The sequence below is a fragment of the Hemicordylus capensis genome, chromosome 1 (assembly GCF_027244095.1).
Source record: "Hemicordylus capensis ecotype Gifberg chromosome 1, rHemCap1.1.pri, whole genome shotgun sequence".
Taxonomy (NCBI): domain Eukaryota; kingdom Metazoa; phylum Chordata; class Lepidosauria; order Squamata; family Cordylidae; genus Hemicordylus; species Hemicordylus capensis.
Genome location: NC_069657.1, coordinates 17,507,564 through 17,521,818, shown reverse-complemented (window position 1 = coordinate 17,521,818; position 14,255 = coordinate 17,507,564). Strand labels below are relative to the sequence as shown.

At 44.7% G+C, this 14,255-nt stretch overlaps 1 protein-coding gene across 5 annotated transcripts in view; it reads left to right on the top strand.

Moving 5' to 3' along the window:
- The window catches only part of AKT1 (AKT serine/threonine kinase 1), a 153,674-nt gene that overhangs the window by 65,252 nt on the left and 74,167 nt on the right, over nt 1-14,255 (top strand). The window contains exon 1 of one of the 5 annotated variants that reach the window (XM_053282889.1): nt 1,890-1,927. The exons of the other annotated variants lie outside the window; for them this stretch is intronic. Coding sequence (XP_053138864.1) covers nt 1,906-1,927 — 22 coding nt within the window. The 5' untranslated portion in view covers nt 1,890-1,905. Of the gene's footprint in view, nt 1-1,889; nt 1,928-14,255 lie in introns of those variants that run through there. 5 annotated transcript variants of the gene reach the window in all.

The window sequence follows — 14,255 nt, the reverse complement described above, 5'->3', positions numbered from 1 at the left end:
CCGCATCGCATACAGTTTGAAGCTGTAAAGATAGGGAATAAGATAGCTGTAGGAAGATCTCAGCAGCACGTGGAGGCAAGGCACAAGAAGGGTCCCACGCCTCCGTGATACTCTTCCTCTTCCGTGCCATGTGCAAAATTGAGGAAGTGAGTGCCTTGATTTCAGTTGGGGCGGGGTTGACTCCCAGTCAGGGACCGGCGCTCAACCCTTCGGGGACCGGCAGCGGTCCAGGGACCGGTGGTTGAGAAACACTGGTCTACACCAGGGATTCTCAACATTGGGTCCCCAGATGGTATTGGACTTCAACTCCCATAATCCCCAACCAAAGGCCACTGGGGCTGAGGATTATGGCAGTTGAAGTCCAATAACATCTGGGGGACCCAACGTTGAGAATCTCTGGTCTACACTGACTGGCAGGGGCTTCTCCAAGGTTTCTTTCTAGGCCTTACCTGGAGATGTCGGGGATTGAACTTGGGACCTTCTGCATGCAAAGCAGTTGCTCCTCCACTGAGCTACAGCCCCCCACCCCACCCAGCCCTTTGCTTTTGCACCATTTTCCTGCTGAAAACCACCCCCACAAGCTGACTGTTGAACTCCAAAAGTGCCATTATAGCAAATGGCACCTTCAGGGTTAAATAACTAACTCAGTGAATGGGGTGTGTGATTCTCAACAGGAAAGCCACGCAGAAATAAAGGGGTCTACCCACACACACACACAGAGGCTACCACTCTGGTCTAATTCACAGCCTGGTACAGCTGTTACTAGTGAGTAAATTCAATCCTCTAACTACATGCTGAGATGCATTTGAAGCAAGAAGTCTCCTGTTCAGATCTCCCCTCTCTCCCATGAATTAAGGACCAGACAAGATGGGAAGGTGATGTTTGTGTGTATGGCTGCATCGTTCGTGTATTAAGTGGGAAGAGGATCCCATTTTTACACCAAGAGGAAGTGCGTATGAGAAAAGCGCACTCTCTCCCTTCCCCTGCTTTATCTCCCAGCGATGTGTGTCACCCCTTGGCACTTTACCCTCAGCCCCAATACTGGAAGTGAGTCAGGTTGGTCGCGTGGAGGGGAGATGGGAGCATGGGTAAGGTAAGACCGCTGTGGGGAGAGGGTTCTGCTTTCCTTACTCGTGTGGTTATTTTAATGTTAAAACGAGACTCTTGCCATGCAGGCTTTTCTTTATATATGTGAACAGAGCAAACGGAGAGTGAATAGGGATGTTTGCGAACCGGTTCGGCGCCTCCTTAGGGAAGCTTCGAACCAGCTCGGGCAGCCACATCTGGACCAATTTGGCGGGGTGGGGATCGGTTCCTTTAAAAACCAGGTAATCAGGTCCTTACCTGCCCCTCCCCTGCCCTACCGTCTTTCTGGGTGCAGTGCTCGCTTTCCAAAAGGCAGCGCGTGGCTGCAGCGCTGCTTCCAGCAGCCTGTGCACAGTGTCATCACGCGCATGGGCAGTGCGCATGCCTGAGCTGAAGTGGTCAGTATCACCATGCTGGGAGCAGCCCTCCCCCCACCTGAGCCAGTTCAGGGACCTTCCAACAAGTGAGCAACCAATGTGAGTGCCCCAGCCTCACCTGTATTTTGGCCCTGTGGTGAAATGGACTAGATGAGGCTAGTATGGTGTTGATGTTCATTTGTCTCAGAGATGTCTTTGCAGTGGCTGTTGCTGGTGTCTCCTTTGTGTTTCTTTTTAGGTTGTGAGCCTCTGGGGACAGTGAAGTGTCATGTTCTCTTTTCTTATGTAAACTGCTTTCAAAACTTTCCTCTTGAAAAGCAGTAAATATTCTTAATAATACTTAATAATATGCATAGGAGGAGGTGCTTGAGATCTCAGGCAGAATTGGTAGAGTGGGGTGGAATTTTGGAGGGGAGAGCAGCAATTAAAGACAGTTGGAGTGATGGAGACAGAGCAGCAGAAGGGTGAGTTGTAGCGAGAGAGACCGTGGCATTTACAAGGGACAGTTAGTGACAGAAAAGATTATAATGGACAGTTGGTAAAAAGTGGATGAGACTATAAAGATTAAGACGTCTCATTACCTGAGCAAAGAAAGAGGATTTCTTAAGTGAGTTTAGGGAAACGTCAGATAAGATAGGGGCTGATATACAGACTGAGTTACTCAGGAGTTACGCTAAAGAATTACTCAATTTCGGTAGGGCCACTCGGGAGTAATTTAGTCTGGATGTCAGCCAGTTAGATCTGGATGTGTTTCTCCCTCCCTCTCCCTCCCTCGTTTTACAAAATGATCTCAGTTGTTTTTTAACTTACAGTACAGCCTCTGATAACATAAATACATCTGGTACATATATTTGTCTATACAGTTTTCAGAAATGAGCCATTTCTTTTGACAAAACAGTAAAATCCAGTGCTTGGTGTGGAATCGGTGTGGAATTTCAGTTTGTAAGTGCCTGCTCCTAAAGCCACACTACAGTCCCAAAAAGGCTGCCTCGTAGCAAGGGCAGAAACCTACAAGGAGAGAATGGAGACCTGTAGTAGGCAAGGCAAGGCTGTATGTAAACTTGGGTTTCTTTTTTCCTTTCAGGAAGTCAGGATGGTGGGAGTGAGGAGTTAATGGGGTGAGCTCATCAGTCTTTAAAGGAAAATTGCCAGTAAAAGGGAAGACAGGACCAGCTGGTGGCTACGGGCCCTCGGTTTGTAGCCTTAGGCAAGCTCCTGTTCTCACAGCAGTATGGAAATAATAAAATGGACCTACCTTAAGTTGTTATAAGACTACAGAAGCATTATATGTGAAGGGGTTTAGAAACTCAGAAACATTAGGGTGGTTTACACGATGATTGCTAGGGTAGGAGATGGCTCCTCCCCTAGTTTGTGAGGTGTGCGTCACTCGATATTTGATCTTTTGTGACTGTGTGGGAAAAACAAGGTTGGAGGTTCCTTTGATCACAGAAAGAGCCTCCAACCTTGTTTTCCCCTTACCAGACATGCGAATATCTGGATTGCACACTGAACCTAAACTAGGATATATAATATGAACTAGCTAGACCGGGTGCAGAGCTTCTGCGCCTCCGGCCAGCCTGCCTGCTACCGCCTTTTTCTTTCTCCCGCCCCAGCCACTTTCTGACCACCTGGCAGCCGACTTCTTTTCCAGCCTGCCTGACTTTTTCTGGCCGGCTGGCCACCAGCCTCTTCTCGCAGCCCGCCCACCCACCTGTGCTGCTCTCTGGCTGGCCAGCCGGCCGGCTTCTTCTACTACCCACCCTCTACTTTCTGGCTTGCCGGCTGCCGGCTTCTTCTCATCTGCATGCCCACACCACTTTCTGGCTGGCCTGCCGGCTTCTTCGCCCATCCACTGCTTTTTGGCCGGCCAGCCACCATTTTCTTCAACTCGCCGGCTACCGCCTCCACTGCTATTTTCTCCCCCCTACCCATCCTGTGGCTATTGGGCAGCTCTCTGAACTCTTGTGAGAGTTGCCACACATGGGATTAGTGACGGGTATGCCTTGGCGAATTATATATAAAGAAGATGCTAAGTATTGATATTTATATTGGTGCCCTGTATTAACTACTAGAGCAATTTCATAACTTATCTTGGAGTGAGTTTGAAAGATACTTTCTCTGCAGAACTGCCCCACATAATTAAGAAGGGGGGCACAAGAAGAGCACACTCATCCCAATGTCTTTCATGCTCATTTTGACATTTCTTTATCACTTGCGGGGAGGGTTGGTGGTTTGTCTGCTGTTCTTTATGTGACCCAAATACTAGTTAATATTTGGACCACGTGTAGATGGGTGGTTTAGAGTAACTGCCCCCCTACAATAAAGAAGTACTGGGGGGGGGGGCAATCAGGAAATGACAGAAAGACATATGGATGGGTGTGCTCTTGGTGTGTGCCCTTTTTTTAATCACATGGGTTGTTTCACAGGGAAAGGGGAGTATCAGTCAAACTAGCGCTTACAGAAACTTGGAAGGGGAGGGCTTTAAACGGAAGATTCTTAGTGTATTTGTAAAAATTATGAATTGAACTATATATATCTTTATTTACAACCCAAGGTCAGCATAACATGACATAAACAAAACATCTCATAACACAGGAAAATATGTAAATATGTAAATTAATATCCACAGATAAATAATCAATAAAAATTATAAAATTAAGAAAAACTCGCTGCCATAACAATACTGCAATAGAACAAAATTTGGCCACCTTAAAGGTGACATCTAAAGTTCTATCCACAAGAAAATAAGAGACATAAAAATCTCCTGAGCAACTTGGGAAGGGTGTCAGAAGAGAAGTTAATAAGGAGCATCTTAAATCTCTATATAATGGACAGAGCAACAAAACATGTTGGATGGGTTGGATTTTCCCCATACCACATGGGCATAATTGAACTGTAATGTGGCTGTTCAAAATGATGTTTTGTTTAACATAGGTGTGAAAATTGTTTTGTTCTAATAAAGAAAGAAATGCAAATGATAGAGAGTGCAGAAACTAAAATTCTGAGCAGTTTTATGAGCAAGTCCTGCTGAATTTTAATGGGGTATGTGAGTGAATGTGCTTGCTGTTGTGATGAGTTTGGCTCTAGCAAGCTTCAAAGATGGGGCCAGATTCAAATCAATATTTAATGTTGTGCCAATCTGTAAACAAAGTAGATAAAGCTGAGTCCCAAATCTTGTGTTTTGTAGTTTTAAGTGCTTATCATTTTCTTCTGAGTTGTGTTTTCCTTTTGAAAAATAAACAAAATCTGAACTGAAGACCAAACTGACTGCTAACAATTTGCCAAAGAAGCAAGCTGTTTGGTTTTGTATGGTTGGTTGTCAGGTACTTTAAGGCCAGGTTCAGATGATGCTACAAACTAGTTCGTTGGATCACAAAACTAGCCCCCTCTCCCTCTCCTAGAAGCCTGGCTAAATTCAGAGTTTCCTGGTTTCTTCAAACACAGTTTCCTGTGACATCTGAACCAGGAGACTGCAATTTAAGTGATCCTTATAAACCAAGATCCTGGTTTGTAGGGATTGCTTAAATCACAGTTTCCCAATTTGAATGTCACAGGAAACTGTGGTTTAACAAACTAGGTTGCTTGGAATTCATCCAGACACATGCGGGGGGAGTGCACAAACATACAGCTCATTTGCAATCCATCCAGCTATGATGTGTAGATTGATTAAGTCAGACCTTAGTGAGCTCTGAGAATGACGGCTTTTGAGTATTTCACTATTTAAAGGTGTTTGTGGGGAAGCCTGTTCTGCTAAAATCCTGTTAGGTCAGAGCTGAAGCGTAATTTTGACCCATTGTTTACCAGTGTTCAGCTCCAGAGCTGGCTGGCTGGTTGTTTGTCTGTTTAACTAACTTATTTGTATACTGCCCAACACCTATATCAGAAAGCAGTGATACAGGAAGATGCTGAAAGGCATCATCTCACACTGCGCGGGAGGAGGCAATGGTAAACCCCTCCTGTATTCTACCAAAGACAACCACATGGCTCTATGGTCGCCAGGAATTGATACCAACTCGACAGCCCAACTTTACTTTAAGAATGGGGAGGCTCTTATTTCAGCAGGGAGAGCGTTCCAAAGCCTGGGGGCAGCAATGGAGAAGGCCTGTCCCCGAGTAGCCACCAGACGCGCCAATGGCCACTGCAGACGAACCTCTGCAGATTTTGAAGAATAAGGCTCAGCCCTAGCCCATAGAAGGCTGTAATAAACATCAGTGCTCCTTGACACGTGCAGAATTAATTTCCTCACCATTGCGTAAATATAGACCACCACTACATCCGTGATTATGGAAAGGCCTTCCAGAATTTGGCAATATGATGTACAGCAGGTGGGCGTGAGAGATGTGGTGGCGCCCAGATTATAGAATGCTCTCCTCCAGGAGATCTGCTTGGCTCCATCTTTGTTTGCTTTTAGAGTCTTGTCAAGGTGTGTTTATTTCAGCTGGCTTTTGATTTCTGATTGAGTGTGAGATAGAAGTTTTGATCGGTTGCTTTGTTGGTACTGAGATATTTGCTGTTCGTTTTAATTCTATATGTTTCTGTGTCCTGTTTTTGCTCTTTAATGGTTTTAACAAGGTTTGTGTGTGACACATCATGGCCAGCATCCAAGTTTGTGCTTGGACTGTTCGGGAGGCTAGGAGAATTTCACCCTGGGAAATGGTTATTGTTTAAGATAAATTGTCTTATGCAAGTTAACAGCCTGCTCTGTGCCTACAGCTCAAAATAAAGGACTTCACTTTATTCTATCATTGCTTTTAACTGCTGTCTTTCCCATTTTACAGATGGGTAAAATGGTGATTGATGAGGTGGGGTATATACTGAGGTGTCCTAAGTCTAAAGGTAAAGTGTACCGTTGAATTGGTGTCGAGCCCTGTGGTCTTTGGTAGAATACAGGAGTGGTTTACCATTGCCATCTCCCGCACAGTATGAGATGATGCAATTCAGCATCTTCCTATATCACTGCTGCCCAATATAGGTGTTTCCCATAGTCTGGGAAACATACCAGTGGGGATTCGAAACGGCAACCTCTGGCTTGCTAGTCAAGCCATTTTTAGTGGCTCGTCCCAAGTCTAGCATTTCCTAAATAGTCAAAGCTAATCCAGGGGGTCTTAAACTTGAGTCCTCAGATGTTGTTTTTCTAGAACTCCCATCAGTGGCCTGTGACCATTGTGACTGGGGAAGATGGGAATTGTAGGCCAACAACAAGAAGCCACTACCAGTCTGTGTAGCCGATACTGAGCTAGATGGACCAGTGGTCTGACTCAGTATATGGCAGCTTCCCATGTAACCCCTGGGCGCTAGGGCATGGTGATGGTTATAGAGAAATACTGAGGTATCGAAATTGCCTTCAAAAACTGGATGCGTTCAACAACAAAAACCTCAAGTGAACACACACTACAGTGTTTGAAGCCTCCATAGCTGTTGGCTATGAGGGCTTTGGATTCTGTTCATTGAAATAAACTAGCTGTAGCCATTGAAAGAGCTGCTGAGGTGTTAAGGAACATTTGTGAACATTCCAACTGCTCACAAGTTTAAACAACTGTCAGCCCAGAGGGCTGAGGGACCGATGGTAGGAACGGAGAAGAAAGGGGACTACGATCACAACTGAAGTTAACTGCTAGATGAAGGGTGTGTGTGTGTGTGTGTGTGTGTGTGTGTATTAGAAAGAGAAATGTGTGTGAGAGTAATGTTGTGAGAGTAATGTTGAATAAGGAACAGACTATGAAGATATTGCAAAGAAAAAACACATCTGCAGATTTTTGCTGCACTCTTGTACCCATTGTGTAAAGTGTGCCATCAAGTCGATTTTGACTTCTGGCGCCCACAGAGCCCTGTGATTTTCTTTGGTAGAATACAGGAGGGGTTTACCATTGCCTCCTCCCACGCAGTATGAGATGATGCCTTTCAGCATCTTCCTATATCGCTGCTGCCCGATATAGTACCAGCGGGGATTCGAAGTGGCAACCTTCTGCTTGTTAGTCCAGCATTTCCCCGCTGCCCATTGTTTACATAGCAGTTTTTGTAGATGCTCAAAGCAGTTTGCAGACATGGTTACAACCCTGCAGGGTAAGGTGTTTTTTGTTGTTGTTGTTGTCTCCTTATTACAGACAGAGAAAGGGGCTGAAAGCCTTTACATAAGGCCACTTGGGTGAGTCTCTTTGACTGAACTGATTTCTGAATCGAGGTATTTCCAGTTATATTAATAGTTGACGCTCTTAACAATTAAACTCCACAAGTTCTATTGGACTACACCAAGTTAAACTAAGGCAATGATCTTCACTGGTTTATGTGGTGAGGACTGCTGGCTCATGCCCACCCACCCCGCTGCTGGTGCACCCCCCCACACACACACACCTTCTGCTTCGGGCCTGTGCTTGGCCCAGTGGCTGATCCAGCAGAACACACCCCAGCGGGGTGGGGGGAAGGAGGCATGTGCTGAAGGAGCTCCAGACACCTTCCTGTCTTTCCCGCCTCCTGCTGCTGTGCAGAAGACACGGGGGAGCATGCATGCTCCCTTGGGGTGGGGGGAGGCAAGTCGGGGACCACCAGCAGGACCTACGTAGGCCACGCCGTGAGATCACTGCACAAATTCATTTGCAAATGGTTCTCATTTTGTGGATTTTGTAGCCTACTTTCCAATAGGCTTATGAGATTACCCGACATTCCATGTTTCTGTGTGTGCCCCGCTCCCCAGCATCAACTTGGCAATGCCTGGATCAACATGAACCAAATCAGGTACAGTTGTAGGGACACCTCAGTGGCATAGTTTGTGATTATGTCAGCCACCCTGAACCAAGCTGGTGGACATGTAGACATTTGAGGCTAACTTGTAGACACTTAACCAATTTGAACCAGATTTTCTTCAGATGTAGGGACGCATAGGAAGGGCTCAAGGGCGCAGTTTGTGATTATATCATCCACCCTGGTTCAAGATGGTGGACATGTGAACGTTTGAGATGCAAGGTGGGAACCTCTCTGAACAAAATTTGTTACAGTTGTAAGGACACCTGAAACACATAGTTTGTGGTGATGTCATCCTCCCCCATTCAAGATGGCGGAAGCATGAACGTTTGAGGGTCAAGTGGGCTAACTTGTGGACTGCCTAACTGTTCTGGACCAAATTTAGTCCAGTTGCAGGAATAGTCATTTAATATTTAATCATATTTAATATGAGAACTGAATATAGGGAAGCTTTTACCTGTCTTTGTTTTAAACAGATGAACACAATGCTTAAGCATGGATGGTTCTAGGGTATACCATCCCAAGGTAGATTCTGTGTCTGCAGGGATGCTCTTTTAGAAGACTTGGCCCACTATATTCTTGAATGTTAACTGGATACCAATATTGTAGGATGATATTTGAACTCCTTTCTAAAGAAAATGAAATATTGGCGCGCAAAACCCCCCAAACAAAACCCTTCCTCGCTGCAGGGAACAAATCCGTATGCAACAGAGAAGGTAGCCTCCTTTGCCGTTAAGGCCTGCCAGTTAAGAGATTGCTATCTGGAGGGTATGAGGGTGGATTGTTGCAGTGATTCTGAAGATGCTGAAAGGCATCATCTCATACTGCGCAGGAGGAGGCAATGGTAACCCCCTCCTCTATTCTACCAAATACAACCACAGGGCTCTGTGGTCGCCAGGAGTCGACACCAACTCAACGGCTTACTTTACTTCATATGTTTTAAGCAGTGTTAGTGTTGTAATAATGTTCATGCTAACCAATCTTAATAGGACTAAGATTCTTTAATTATATTTGTTTTCCTGGCCATTTGATATAATCGATTGACTACTCTATAATTTTTTTCGATATTTTTCAGTTTTTAAAAAGTCTTGATTATGGTAATAAGATAATGTTGTTAAAGAGGAGTCACTGAGTGCAGGCTCTGTGGAAGGGAGGGTGTAGTTTTGGCTCTGAAATGGGTTTGATACGGCAACAAGCTTGTAGCAGTTGGTAAATAAAGATGGATTTCCTTTTGTTCTGCTGGTGCGTTGCTGTTCATTATTCTCCACTTACTTCCCAGGGAGTGGCAGCTGTTTCTGATGTTCAGCACTCTATCAGTAGTAGACAGCTCCCCAACTTGGTTAATATGCTATGGTGGAGGAGAAGGTGGGGCAGAAAAGAGAGTGCCACATAGCCCTGCAATATTGTCCAATTCTCTGCAGAATTAACTTTTCATGAAACAAAAGAGTTTCCTGTTCTGAAATATTTAAGTGCAGATGCTCTGCTTTTTCTAGCACGTCTTATTAGGAAAGTGCTTGTTCTTTTTTGGCATAGTAAAACTGGCAATAAGTATGAATTTAGAGTTTTAGTGTGCTGTGCATATGGGGCAGAGTGGAAACCATGTCATGAGTGTGTGTGTTTGTGTGTGTGCGCGTACGCACTCGTGGAAACGAAAAGTTGCCTTGAGGTAAATGCTGCAATTGATGGAGAAATTAAATCTTTTGTTTTGTTTAAAAGCAGGCAAGTTGGAAGGGGGGTAGATTTTGAACAATCATTTTATTATCTAAAAATTATAACCTCTCTCTTTTCTTTGCATGGTTAGCATTTTTTTTCCTGAAGCCAAAGCATTACAGAGGCATGAATCACTGAGGAAAAATATGTTTTACTTAATAAATTGTTGAGCTTTCCATGGCAGTTTTGTTAATATTGTTGTTGCTGTTGGCTAATATCCGTTTCTCAGACCTGCAATTTAATTACCTTCCCCTTCCTTCAGATACCTCTGTTAAAACCCTCCTTTCCCATGTGGCCTTTGGTTTATTCTGTTAATCCGCAATACCAGTTGTAGCCATACTTTCATTTGCACACATTCTTCCTTGGTCTTGTGTCTGCCTCGCCTTCCTCTGTTCTTTCCCCTCATTGACTATTTTAGATGGTAAGCTCCTTGGGAGAAGGGCCTTTGCTTGGGAGCATAGGGACTTGCCTATTTTGGTCAGGCACTATGTGCACTGATGGTGTTGTGTACATAAAAATAAAACGTTTCCAAATGCCTGTATATCCTTGCTGGCATGGACAACTTACTTTGCTTTTGGAATTTTGGCTTTGTGTTAAAATCCAGTCTTGTGAAACAGCATAACTAAAATGGTTATATTAAAAGAACACCTGATGCTCTAATAAGTGCGCAGAACATGAGCCAACCAAAGCCGAGCATTTTCAAGTCCGGTTGATTCCACTGATAGGGTTGAATGTGTACTTTAAAGTCTCTACCATTGAAATAAGACCTTTGAAAGAACCTTTGAAAGAACATAAGGATTTGAGACTGCCTTTCATACTTATCAGGGCATTCACCAGAGCCCTGTTCAGACATCACATTGTACGTGCAACACATGTAGGTGTCTGGTTTTATCTGAATGGCTATACAGTATACTCATTGAAAAAGTGAACCAGGGTCAAGTAAAGGTAAAGTGTGCAGTCGAGTCAGTGTCGACTCCTGGCGCCCACAGAGCCCTGTAGTTTTCTTTGGTAGAATACAGGAGGGGTTTGCCATTGCCATCTCCCGCGCAGTATGAGATGATGCCTTGCAGCATCTTCCTATATCACTGCTGCCCAATATAGGTGTATCCCATAGTAGGTCCCTGTAAACAGCATTCGTACTATGCCAGAACTCATGTTTTTACACACACACACGCCACACAAAGTAATTTAATCATGAAAAAAACATGGTGGGGAAAGAGATTTTTACTTATCATGTTTTTGCATGGCGAATTCTCCTTGTGAAGCTATAAAAGGAGTTGGAGGGGGTGAGCTTGGAGTACAAGGGCCCCACGACCCAAAGATGACCGTGGACAGAACTACACATGTAACTAAACTATCGGCTTTAAACTGAACAGTAGCACTCCTTTTTCTTCCGCAGCAGGAACTGCTGCATTCCAAGCAGCAAGTAAAGCACTAGCTGTGTGCGTTTCCTCCCCTGGCACTCGGTCATGTCTTTGGATTCCAGCTTTAAGCCATTGGAAGTAAATATATTGTAAGTGATGCAAGCAGAATATTACATCAAGTGGAAATGAGCTAAGCTGCAATGCAGATGTGGCCAGTAGAGCATGCTTCTGGTGGCTCTCTGATGTGCACTAACTCCACGCCACACATAGGTGCAACTTGCACACATAGGTGTGCAACACACAACTTGCACACATAGGTGCAACTTGCAGCATTTAAAAAAACATTACAGAGTCTTGTAGCACCTCAAAGGCTAACCCATTTATTTCAGCATAAGCTTTAGTGGACTACAGTCCATCAGATGCATGAAGCATTACCCTCAGCTGAAAGGTGTATATTTATGCAGATGGTGGTAGAGAAAGAGAAAAACATATTCAGGGTTGAGGTCAAGAGGCTATGGAATAGAAGAGGTGAAGTCAATGGCCGTTGTGGTGGTGGTGGTGGTGGTGGTGATATTGCATTATTATGTATCACTTAAAAATGAGAGTGAATAGTTTGTTGGGAGTTGAACTTACAGGTAGAGAAGTGTGAAAGCTAAATAAATGAGAGAGGATAGAATAGCATTGAGACTGCAGAAATGAACTCTGCTTGGCTGTCAGTCTCGGCACTGAGGACTAAACTCCCTAGGAGGGGAGAAAACCTTTGCCTAGGTAACCTTTGTTAGGAGCCAAGGTAGGATGTGGGAGTGATGAAGAGCAGCATGACCAGTGTGGTCGCTTGCATTCTCCTCTGTGCCAGGGAGAAGTGCGGCCATGAAAAATGAAATACACGGCACATTCTTAAATGTAGGCATGTCCCTGGTAGCTACTGAGGAAATGGGGCTGTAACTCAGGGGCAGAGCATCTCCCTGGAATATCCAGGTGGAGTTTGGGAATGACTCCTGCCTGAAACCTTAGAGAACTGCTGCCAGTCAGTGTAGACAATACTGGGCTAGATGGCCAGTATCTTTTTCCCTGCACCTTTTTTTCTGCACAAGTGTGTCAACTCAACTGCACCTCTTTCTGCACAAGTTAGTTCTAGCTAGAACTGTGGCTTAAATTGCATCTAGGATGGACTGCTGTAACACAGACTACATGGGGCTGCTCATCAAAAGTGTCTAGGAACTTCAGCTGGTACTGAATGCGGGTCTGGCGAGGGCCTGAGCTTGGGAACCTATCACTCTCATTTTGTTTCCCCTGCTCTGGTGACCAGTTTGTCTCCAAGCACCGTTGTTTGTCTCCAAGCCATTGAAGAGAGTCGGCGGACTGCTTTTCTCCAAATCGATCTGCCTGCCTGCTTTGTTCGGCATCAGCTTGGCATTCTTCTGCCTTGAGAGGTCTGATTGCCAGGGATGCATGACAGGGCCTTTTTGGTAGTGGCACCCCACCTTTGTCCCACGAGACTTACTTAACCCCTTCCCTGGTGGTATTTTGTCTCGCCTGCTGTGTGCTGCTGTTCTACAACCCTATTTTTAATTGAATTTTAAATTGTTTTATTTTGTGTGTTTACATGCTTTTTTCATATTTCTGTGTGTGTGTGTGTGTGTGTGTGTGTGTGTGTGTGTGTGTGTGTGTTAGCTGCCTTGTGGGCAGGAAGGTGGGATATAATTTGATAGAATATTTATCATAATATGGAGAGATCCAGCGTGGTGTAGTGGCTAGAGTGCCGGACTAGGACCAGGGAGACCCGAGTTCAAATCCCCATTCAGCCATGAAACTAGCTGGGTGACTCTAGGCCAGTCACTCTCTCTCAGCCTAACCTACTTCACAGGGTTGTTGTGAGGAGAAACCTAGTATGTAGTACACCGCTCTGGGCTCCTTGGAGGAAGAGCGGGACATAAAATGTTAAAATAAAATAAAATAAATAATCTATGGCTGTGCTTGCTCTGTCCTGAGGTGCTAGCTGTTCTGCTATGGTATGCTTTCTGTTGCAAGTTTTGCTCAAGAGCCACAAAAAATGTCTTCAGACTTCCCTGGGAATTGGAAGGTCATATTTTGGGTGCAGTGTCATGTCTTAGGGTGTGTGTGCACTCACGTACACACACATGCCAGATTCCAGCTTTTTGTGTGCTGTGGAAGTACCCTTACCATTTCAGATCACAATGCATAAAATAAGGGGGAAACCTCTATTGCAGCAGCCCTATGCAAGGGATGTCTTTACCTTCCTTACTTTTTCTTGCTTGTTTCGAGGTTACAACACAGTACAAAATTGGATCTCTTGCACATTTAAAATTAAAGCTTGCGTTTTCTTATGAATAGGACGGCTTTTGGGAGGGTTGTCCACTTCCCCTTTCCTCTGAGAATGCTTATGGCTAGAAGAGGAACTTTAAGGGTATGCTTATATTTCATCTTTGCTCAATAATGCAAGGGGTGGTAACCCCCCACCCCACCCTGAGTACTTCCTCCGCAGCTAAGCTGACAACGTCTTTTGCTGTTGAGATTAATCAACTGAAGTACTGCACTTTTCCCGTGATATGGAGACGTGTCCTTTTTTGTTTTGTGTTTGTTTTCAAGCTACATGTGGACTTCAGTAGATTCTATGTGTCCTGTGAACTCCTATTCCCTTGAAGGCCAAGCTTCTAGCACTCATGAATGCAGAAGTACAAATCAAAATGGAGTGTGGAACCAAGGAAGCAAGTAAAATACAAACATGAGTCCCACCGGCCTTCTTTAATGTGAATTCCTACTTTGTCACCCAATCTTTTTTGCCTTCTTCTATTCCAGTCTTTTTCCATCCTGGGCCCAAGAAATGGGAATAACCTCCCATTCTCTGTTGAGCAATTCCCCCTCCTCCCAGAACCTACAAATGCTTCCAATCCTTCTTGTTTGTGCTGTGTTCCAACTAGTCTCCTGTAACCTGGGTGTGTATGTATTGGGGGGGGGT